At 36.4% G+C, this 11466-nt stretch overlaps 1 protein-coding gene across 1 annotated transcript; it reads left to right on the top strand.

Annotated features, from left to right (window-relative positions):
* Positions 1 to 546: 546 nt before the first annotated feature.
* LOC105057306 (Golgi apparatus membrane protein-like protein ECHIDNA) lies at positions 547 to 10022 on the top strand. Its single transcript, XM_010939889.3, has 6 exons — positions 547 to 679; positions 1092 to 1148; positions 1241 to 1444; positions 1562 to 1621; positions 7811 to 7937; positions 9679 to 10022. The coding sequence occupies exons 1-6, from the start codon at positions 665 to 667 to the stop codon at positions 9765 to 9767; spliced, it is 552 nt and encodes a 183-aa protein (XP_010938191.1). The 5' UTR covers positions 547 to 664; the 3' UTR covers positions 9768 to 10022.
* Positions 10023 to 11466: the final 1444 nt, after the last annotated feature.

Here is an 11466-nt window from a genome sequence, read left to right as displayed (position 1 = left end):
CGAAGAGTCTAGAACTAGATGATCCCCATCCGATTTTTAACTTATCTTGCAGGTTTTCTTGAAGCCATATTAGATCGAATTGCTACCTGCTTCCAACTTGGTTTCGTCCAATTCGCTCCAATCTGAAATTTTGAGCTTCGCAGCAACAGAACTAACCTGCCTTTTCTTCGTTCTTTTATCGGTTGCAGTTTGAGCAATATTCATCTCTAATATTATCATATAAAATTTTAATTCAATAGTTAACTGCCACATCAAATTTGCAAAAAATAAACTGCTTATCAAGTCATTTAAATGATGAATAAATTCTTTCATCAAATGGGATTTCAAAATCACTGTAATGTATTTCTAACCAAAATGGAGTGCAAATTACTTATATACAACACTAAAAATTTCAGGAAAATCAAATGGGATAAACCCTCTTTGCGAGATCGCGTTAAAACCGGCTCAGGTCGAACCGGATACTATGAAGGGCAGTTTAGTCATTTAATGTCCAATTCGGGGGAGTATTAAGCTCGTTAGACCGCCGGTCCGTTCTTTTGTATAAATTGGAAGTCGCAGAGGGACGGACGAAGGAGAGCTATCGACACCCTCCCATTCCCTTATGAGACTGGAGACGAATTCCAACAGATCTCGGTGAGAAATTCGGAAGCGCTCTCGTCTCCAGATGGATCGACTCCAGGTTATCCCTCTACCAAGCCCTCCAATTACTCCGCTTCGATTAATGGATTCGATGCACCGATTACGTCTCTTGGATTTAGGCACCACCAATTTATTCCCACCATCTCGAATCGATTAGCGCTAGGGTTTTGGCGACGTGATTTAACCGGATCTGGATTTTTAAATTCGATTACCATAATTTTTTGCTTCAAAATTTGGGTGGAATTTTGGTTCTTGATTCTTGGATCTAGTATCATAAAATGATTAGGATCCGTTTTTGTGTGATTACGATTCAAAGACGTGCCATATTTCAGCGACGGAATTAGATTTTTCGAGTTCTTTAATATCAAAATGTTGATGGGGTTCAATTCATTTCAGCGATTTTTGGTTAGCAATTTGCCTCTGTATGAGCCGTGTGCGATTTTTGTTTGCAGCCTCCAGTGGAAAACTATGCCAACCCAAAGACGTGTTTTTTCCATGTTCTCTTCAAGGTTTGTTGTTTCGCCAGGAACGCCTATCTTTTTTCATTTGCGATCTTTTTTTTTTTTTTTCAATCTGATTTGTTGTCTTTTGATGTTGATAGGCTGCAGCATTGGCGTTCTATATACTCTCAGCTATTTTCATTGATAGTTTTGTAATCATTTTCGTGGTTACCGTTCTTCTTGCTGCTCTTGATTTTTGGGTTGTCAAGAATGTCAGTGGACGGATATTGGTTGGGCTGAGATGGTGGAATGAGATAAATGAGCAAGGAGAGAGTGTGTGGAAGTTCGAATGCTTGGATCAAGAGGTTCATAATTTTATCTTGGCACAAGTTTGGATTAGGAGTTGTTTGATAGGTCTATTTTCTCTTGTGTTGACTTAAAGTTCCACGCTTCTCATGCTTTTAATTTTCCTATTTGTTCAGTCTCTTGCTCGCATGAATAAGAAGGACTCGTGGCTCTTTTGGTGGACTCTTTATCTCACGGTAAGCTATTTTGAGGAATATAAATTCATAATAAATTCTGTGTTCGTTATTTCAAATGGTTTTCATCTCTAACTAGAAAGAACTATTGTTGCACTGATGTGCAAGAATTCCTTTTATGGAGTTACTAATTGTCATATTCCCATACAGGAATTGTCACTTCTTACAAGTTATTAAGTGGATTCATAAGTACTTGGAAATTTGACAATTAAAATGCAGTGTAAGAATGTTTTTAACCATTATCATTAGGATTAGACATGTATATAGCATGGATATGTTGAATATTTATATGGATGTATATACACACGCACATTATCTATGTATATTTACGTATATATATGTGTATATATATATATTTCTATATTACCTATATCCATGTAAATATATGCATATATATGCTATATATGAGTGCACCCAAAATTTCTGTCAAGAAATGATAAGAGCTCTTAGTTCTTTTCAAATCAATCCTGGCCATCTGGACAATAATACAGGATATCTTTAAAATTCAACTGGCCATATCAGTAGTCTCTTGACTTATCTTCATGACTCTTTACATTCTCCTATTCAAGGCTTGAGTGGAATTCTTGATGGATCCCTTCCATTCAACTCAACTAAGCTTCAACTTTGCCAGATTCAGTTGAATAGGGACATGCTGCCTATACTCTTCTTGAATGTAGCCGGGCTTTGTCCCTCCTCTTTCATCAAAAACATGGTTATTGGTTCAGATTGGTGCTGTCTGTGGATAAGATTTGTTGCCAATAACACATTGTATGCCAAAGGATTTAGTTCTGGTCCATTCCATGGCAAAGGATCAAACATTAAGGACTTATTTGGTTCACGAGAAGTGGACCAGGGAAAGTATGGTCAACAGGAAGTGGAAAAATCTCTCTCTTGTTTGGTTGGAGTTTTCCAAAGAAAGATATTGGAAAAGGGTGTTCCTATGGGAATAGAATTCTTTATGTTTGATTGGAAAGAAAACTCATGTAGGACATGGGTTTTTGGCTTTCCCATGGGATAGGAATTGGAGGCTCCTTTTTTTTCCAAAAATATCCTCATAAGCCATCAAAAGACATACGGCTGAAATGAAATAAACATTGTCCATCATAACACCTCAAATCCTCTTCTACCATGATCTATGGCCAAAAATACCTTTAACCATCATATTTTTATTTGCAAACAATGGTGATGTGTAGAATAGGGTAAGGATTTTCCTTGTATTAAAGGTATAATCGTATTTTGTATAGTTTTTCAAAAAAGTGGATGCTTAATGAGACATAAGCCATTCTGAAATAAGCCACTTTCCCATGGTCAAACAAATATGCCAAATCTATTTTCGCATGTATCATATTCACAGGAATCAGCTTCCCAGGAACAGCATTTTAGGAAAGAAAAATTCTTCCTGCGAGCTAAATGAGTACTAAAAAGATGTTTTAGCCCTCGGGGGCTAGAAAGTAAACGACCATGGACTTGGCCATGGATAGATGTATGTGGTCCAACTTGGACACAATCAATAAGACATTTGTGGGTAGAAGTGTTGAATTGAGATTTAACATTCCGGCAAATCTCATAAACTTGAATCTGAGTTAGTAGAACCTAAATGGACCCTTTTCAAGCAAAAAATTACTGATAGAAAATGTTTGAACCTTGCTCTCGTAAAATTCAAGTAGGAGTTCAACTAACACACCAAAATGGCAAAAAAAATCTCTTTACACAATATAAATATGTATATAATGTTATGGTGCAGCAGTACATATTACAAAATTTGGTGTCACTTGTGGACCTTTGGTCTTTAAGGCTTCTCATTAATGTTGCTTCCTAATGATTGTATAAGAAGCCTTACATTGGGGTGGGGGGGTTGTTGGGGGGGGAGGGAGGTGTGATAGATACGCTTCCAAATCTTAGAGTCCACCATGTATAGGTAGGCCTAGGCTGAAATACAAACTACATTTTCATTTCAAATGGACTTAAACTGTACTCTAAATAAATTACAGTCATTATAACAAGATAATCAACTTTGGATCTCTTAAAGTCTGTCAATGTAGCAAGCTGTTCAGGAAATCTCTGTTGACGGCATCATCTTAGCTGATCCTGTTAGAAGACAACCTCAGAAAACAATTGGTATGACATGTAATAAAAAAAATTCAATGATACTTGTCATTGTTGTTTTATAATGAAAAGAAGTACAATAATTTTCCATTCTTGGATAAGCCTTAGAATTATTTTATTTTGCCCTTTTTAAGGTTTTCATTTTACATGCATTTGCACATGCATTTTTTTACTAGTACATGTATACTCTCTCTCTCTCTCTCTCTATATATATATATATATATATATATATATATATATATGTATATAGACAAAGAGATAGAGAGATAGACAAATAGACAGACAGATAGAGATAGACGGACGGACGGACAGACAGACAGATAAATAGATAGAGAGAGAGACGGACGGACGGATGGATATATGTATGTATGTATGTATGTATATGTATATGTACACACACATATGCATGCATACATACATATATATGTATATATGTATCTAATACTGCTGTAGATCTATTGTGGACTTATTGAAGTGCTTACACACCTCACACTACACAAGTCTAATATCATATGGACCTTTAAGTCTAAATGGTGTGCATAAACATCAATCTTTTATCTCACACGCACGCACATGCGCCCATATGCGTGCACACACACACACACATATATAACGTTTTCATGCTGCTTTGCAAGCAAGTTGATTAACTAACCACTTCCAGCAGCCTCGGTTCCCCTCAAAGATCTCTATCACAAGAGGCACTAACAACTGAACTTTTGCAGTGAAGCAGTCAAGCAGTGGGGGTTTTACAATATAGCTTAATTCATGTATTTGGCTCCCTAAACCACCACTTTGTTTTCCCTTCCCTGTATCATTGAGCCACCCAACCCAAGTAGTTGGTAGTCATTCTATTCTATTATTCCATGCATGGAATGTTCCTTCCCTCTTAGCCCATCATCCGGATGAGGAAGGGGAAGAAGCAGCGTCCACTAGCCCCATACACACACATACATTCTGTTCTATCATTCCATGCATGGAATGTTCCTTCCCTCCTAGCCCATCACTCAGATAAGGAAGGGGAAGAAGCAGCATTCACTAGCAAACCAGTGCCCCCCCGCCCCCAACCCCCTCACACGCATGTTCTGTTCTATCATTCCGTGCATGGAATGCTTCTTTCCTCCTAGCCCATCACTCGGATGAGGAAGGGGAAGAAGCAGCATTCACACACACACATATACCTGCATACGTATATACATATGCATACATACATTCATATTTATGTATGTATCTATGTATCTAATACTACTGTAGATCTATTGTGGACCTATTGAAGTGCTTATGCACTTCGCACTACACAAGTTTAATATCATATGGATCTTTCATACGCATGCACACTCATTCTGGTTTGTCATTCTATGCATGGAATGTTCCTTCCCTCCTAGCCAATCACTCGAATGAGGAAGGGCAAGAAGCATCATTCACTAGCAACCCCCCCCCCCCCACACACACACGTACGTTCTGTTCTATCATTTCATTCATGGAATGCTCCTTCCCTCCTAGCCCATCACTCGGATGAGGAAGGGGAGGAAGCAGCATTCACTAGCGCAACACCTCCCCCTCCCCACAACAACACATACACATACATACTTTTCTATCATTTCCATGCATGGAATGTTCCTTCCCTCCTAGCCCATCACTTGGATGAGGAAGGGGAAGAAGCAACATTCACTAGCCCCCAGCCAAACCCCCCCAACACACACACATATGCATATGCATATGCATACATACATACATATATATATGTATGTATGAATGTATCTAATACTGCTGTAGATATATTGTGGACCTATTGAAGTGCTTATGCACCTCACACTACACGAGTTTACTATCATATGGACCTTTTAGTCCAAATTGTGTGCATAGACATCAGTCTTTATCACCAAAAGACAATCCAAACGCAAACCATTAGTAGGATTTGTCGACCTATCTTCCATATCGTTGAAATCCTTTCATTAGTTTCTAACCATGCAACCAACATGTACTATTCTATTGGATTTTGTTGTTATCCTAAAGCAAAGGAGATGCTTTTTATGTGATTCTTTTTTGTGTTCCCCTTCTGGATATTGCTTATCACAACCATCAATTGCTCAAGCAATTATAGCATGCATCTTTTATCACTTAGGACTCGTTTGGTTTACGGAAAGAACTTTCTTTCAAGAAGAAGTTATTTTCTGGGAATAGAAATTTGATATGTTTGGTTAATCATTGGAAAAGTGATTTATTGAAAAGTAGCTTATGTTTGATTGAGCACTCATTTTGCTGAAAACATCGTGCAGAAAAATCTATTATATCCTTAATAGATATAAAACCATATACTTTTCTTCTAAACTTTATATAAATAGTAATATTATATTTATATTAATATAAAAATAATGTTAATATGTTATAATATAATATTAGATCATAATAATTTATTGTATTAATATAATATTAATATATATTATATTATGTTAATACAATATTAATATTTTAATATAATAAATTTATTAATATCTTAATAAATATAATATTATATATATTTATATTAATATGAATATTAATATAATAATATAAATAATATATTGATATTAATAAAAATATTATATTAGTATAAATCATGGAATATCGTATTGTACCATATCAGTCTTATACTAGTACGCTGTCTCGGAGCGTACTGACACTACCGTACTATACCGAATCACGTACCAACATTATAGCAGAATTTTACCAATACGGGGTTTGGTACCGAGATGGCGAACTTTGGTATAAATATTAAAATATAATAAATAGTATAATATTAATATAATATTATATTATCACTATTTACTATTTCATTCTAACCATCCATGATATTTTGCAAAATCTTAGTCGTAAATCTTAAAGGATATTTTGAATAAGAAAAAAGCACCACCACTTCCTATCCCATGGGAAGTGCGAAAACCCACCTCCTCCATGGGTTTTCACTTCCCATGGGAAGAGCTTTTTTCATTCTCTCCTCTTAAAACTTCAATCAAATAAGAGGTCCTCTATCTACTTCTCAGGAATTGCCTTTCCCCCCTCCACTTCCCGCGAACCAAACGAGTCCTTAAAAGAAGAAGATCTGCTTTTTAACCAAAAGATTGATAGTGAATGTTGGTGTACCCTCTGCATTATCTAGTCTAATAAAGCATCTTGTATTAGAATTACATGCAAGGATCACAACTATAATTCTCACATTTTCTTATTCTCTTTTTGACTACTTAGGAAGCACTACTTTGCCATGCATATCGTAATTTGCCTATGAGCATTGGTTGTTTTCTTGTATCAAGCCATGTTCCCGTTAGGTATTTCAGCGACCTAGGAGACTCTACTTGCTATTACTTAGTTTAGTAATTTCTGACCTGGACCTGCCAAGCTGCTCAACCATCCCAAACTAAAAGGATCTAAATGCGGACTTTTCATAATCGGGGGAGTTATGGGTTGCCTATGGCTAATTCATATATAAAAATGGGTTGTGTTAAGATTTAGGCCCCTGATGGACTGCTCCCCATGGATTGGACAAGTTTTCAAAGCTTAACTTGTGCTCCTAGGACAATGGTAGTATGGAGGTGGGCTGTGGGCTAGTCAAGGGTTGGTTAGGCTCACTAAGAAGGCCATATACTTCATGCTTAAGAGCAAGAATGAAAATATTGATCAGGAAAGTGGACCACACAACATGTTGATGTTGGTTGCGGCATCCTAGATCTCTTCTTTCCCCTATTCCATTTTCATTTTGTAAGGTTTATTACTAACAAGTGAAAACCTAGCTGGGGTGGCAGATTTGTTAGTCATCCGCATAATGTTGTGTTGTTTAATTCTTTTACTTATTGTGCTTGATACCCTATTATTATTTTTCTGTAATCTCGTCTATCAGTCTAAGGCATGCATTTCCCCATTCCTTTTTTTTTTTTTTTGTATTTTTCTTTTTACCTTTATTATCACCCATCTCAAATTCATCATTTTCCAACAACACTGCCATAGCAGTAAAAAGATGCATGAAGTATATATGCATTATGGGTAACTTAACTTTATCAGGACATTTTATAATAAATTCTGACTTCTGAGAGAGGGTGTTTCTTATTGATGCAGGCTGTTGCATGGATTTTCCTTGGGATATTCTCACTTCTAAGGTTTCAAGCAGATTATCTACTAGTTATTGGAGTTTGTTTGAGCCTCAGCATTGCAAACATTGTTGGCTTCACAAAATGCCGTAAAGGTTGTTGTTCAATCTCATGCTATCTCCGACTCTTTTGAGCTTTTCTACATTTGCTGACCCAAACTTCTCTGCTAGCCTGAGTATCTTTCTTTCTTTTTTTCCTTTTTTTTTTTTTGGGGGGGGGGGGGGGGAGGTGGTGGGGGATGGGTTAGTCTGGCATAACTTTCCATATGCTGTATTGTCAGCATTTAACATCATCAAGAGATTTAAGAGCTGAGAAAACTGCATTTTGCTATTAGTTTTGAGCTGTAATTAGAATGATGATAGATTGTTACTCCATTAGCTAAATGTTGGGTTATAGCTACATCTGTTAATGGTAGTGCATGACCCTTTGAACAAGGCAAAGACCTAGAATTCATCTCCTAGCATAAAGGAGCTAACGCCTTCCAATTGTTTGGGAGTATATGAATTAACAGTCATTCTTCAACATTTGTATCTAAGATTTGTATACTTCTTGATGTCCCTCAGACTAACTTCCATTAATCCAATGAGTTTTTGGTAATATAGGTCTCTTGTACCCCACCATGATTTCTTCCTAGTAATGTCTGTTCTCAAAAAGTATTTAGTTTTGGACATTTAAGTGATAATTCTGTTATGGTAACACGTGAACATGAAAAACTTTTTATTGATGATTTTTTGATGTTCAATGGTGGTAAGCTTTCAATAGGGTCTGATGTTTTTTGAGATGGTTGGGGTACATGCAGTGGTTAAATCTGGACTTCTTATGTTAATAGGTTTGGTCAAAGTCTTAGTCAACTGAAGACTGGGCAATCCCTAGGCCTGTTACAAATAGTTTGTCTGAATTTGATCATTGGTGACCATTGAAACATTGAATGGAGGTTTTTCCTGATTTCAAAATATTATGAAGTGAATCAAATGGTCAAGGTGTCAATATCTGGTTAAAGTGAAAAGATGACTACACACCACCACATAGGTTAACCAAGTTAGAATCAATTTTCAATTCTATACATCTACAGGGAATGCCCATGCCATGGACGTGTGTTTCATTTTCTTCTTTTCTTGCTTTTCTTTTCCTTGACCAAAAGGTTCATGCAATCTTGACCAGAGAAACGAAAGAATTTGGTGGGCTTTTCCTTATTGTTGTTACTAGATGAAAAAAGGTTTTTCTCTTTTGGATACAGTGATGGCCAGATCTGGATTTGGTAGAGCAATCCAGTGTCACAGTTCTACAGGTATAGTCAAGCAAAAGTTCATAGTGTTTGAGGTGGGCTGCTGCAAGTGGAAGGAATGCTAACAATACTTCCTGGATGATACATTGATTTTTTGTTGGTGTAATGCCTCTTGTTTATGATCACTAATCTATCATATTATACATAAAGAATAACAAATTACAAAACTTAAAATATTTACTTATCTAGGTGAGACATGATGGGAAATGTCCTACAAAAAAGTTACCATCGAGAACTGAAACTGTGTCCGATCCTCCAGTTGACCTTTCCCAAAAATCTTCCTCCATGTGCTTTGTGTCTAATGTAATTTGCAGTGATTCCAAGATCCAACACTTATGCTTTGTGGAAATCCGGTTTTCCAATTTATTCCTATTTGTTAGTGTTTTTTTTTTTCCCTCAATGATGCATAGTTATAATTTGCGGTTTTATTAACAGTGTGTGCTGTTGTCCTGAATTTTTCCATATTCTTTCTGGTTGGAAATTGCGCATTTGTTTATATGCAGCAAGTACCTTCTGTATGACTGATATTTACTTTTCCTTGTGGGCTGCAGATGCCAAGAAACAGATCCAGCAATTTGCTTCTCAGACAATTGCATCACATTTTAGTTCGACAATACAATCAGCTTTCAGCGTTGTGTGAGATTACATAGGAGTAATAAAGGGCACAGTATAAGATTATCATATTGAGAAAATTCTTGTGTTTTGGTTACCGTGTATTTTGATTCATGATGTGTTCGTTCTATGTAGGATATTAGCATAGTGCATACAATATGAATGTAGAGGACCCTTCAACCCAGAGCAACGAATCTTAATTAGGCTGATGTGCACGCCTTTTTCCGAGCATCTTTGATCTGACTTCTCACCTTGTACAATAAATGCATAAGATTTTTAATCCCGTTTGATGTCACTTATTACAGTGATCCATTTGATGTTTGTGAATCCCCAAATGACATATCTATGGCATGAACGCGTCTTGTGCTTCGAGTGGAAGATTGCTTGGATTTGATTGTGCTATATGAGTATGTTAGTTTTAATACCGGTAGTTACCTTATGTTTGGAATGATGTATTTCTGGAGTAACTTTTAGATGCTTCCCTTTCAGTCGTTATAAGGGGTCAGAAATTAGAGGATTTAAGTTTATGATGTTTATATTTGTGATTTACAGCCTTGGTGGATGTTGAAAAGTTGAAAATGCACCGACATAAAGACTATTATCTTGGGCATTTACTGGGCTGTAAGCCTACTAAATTGGTGTATTCATAACTTTGGACATGAGTTGGATTCGAGACATATTTGTCGTAGCAATCTACTTGCCCTTTTTTTTTTATCTTTTGAGGGTTGAGGGAGGCAAAAAAGCCATTCAACTTTATTAAAAAACAGAGGTATTGCACGAGGAGGTAAAGAAACAGAGGACAGCTTCACTAACAAAGCAAGAGATGCAGTAGTAGGAGAGAGAGAGGGAAAACAAGAACAACCGAGCTGGTGAGGCCATCCCACAAAAAATTTTGGTATTTACCCAAAGTCTGTACACTACTTTTATCTTTACTCACACGGTAGCTAAGTGAGCAAGTTCAGACAATCAAGGAGAAGACCGTGTGGTTGTTGAGAAATAGAATGGCGTTCCTTTCCTTCCAGCATTGCCAGACAATTGCCACCATCAACATTAGGATATAATTCTGAATATTTCTTGAGAAGTTTCGATGAATCCATGTTGTGGAAAGATTACCAAATAAAGATTGTGGCTGTAGAACTCCAAGTGCTAAGCAAATAACCATCCAAATTAAGTAGAAACGTGGGCAAGTTGAGAAAAGGTGGTCAATGGTTTTAGGTGGTTAATTACAAATATACAGGGTTCCAGATTTTTGCCCCATTCTCTCTAGGACATCTCTAGCGTTCCATTGAATCGGGATGTTGTCTATTTGCATTTCTACTAATTAAAGATTAACTATGAGTACAAATGGGAGAATATATCAAATGCATGGAGCAAAAGAATTCACACACCTGGTTTTCAAGAATTGTTAGAAAGAGGTTGAAAATAATGATATCAAAAATTAAAAATAAAAAAGGAATATAAACAAAAGGCTTTTAACCACGAGCAGCCCCGCCTACATCCCATTATCATACCTTCACAGGAGTTACATAATGACCATTGTAGATGTTTCAAGATTAGGTTAAATTAATTAATATACTAGTTGCATTTCTTAAGGTCATCCATTTGGTTTCAATCATGAATGTGAGGTCATTTCGTAGCAATCCTCCACTCAGAAGGGCTGTGATAATGGGGAAGAAAATGATGAAATCATTGTTTCCTTAAATTATTCATCCAATATTACTGTTATC

The sequence above is a fragment of the Elaeis guineensis genome, chromosome 14 (assembly GCF_000442705.2).
Source record: "Elaeis guineensis isolate ETL-2024a chromosome 14, EG11, whole genome shotgun sequence".
NCBI lineage: Eukaryota > Viridiplantae > Streptophyta > Magnoliopsida > Arecales > Arecaceae > Elaeis > Elaeis guineensis.
Note: the sequence above shows the minus strand (reverse complement) of the source record. Positions and strands in the feature narration are given on the sequence as shown.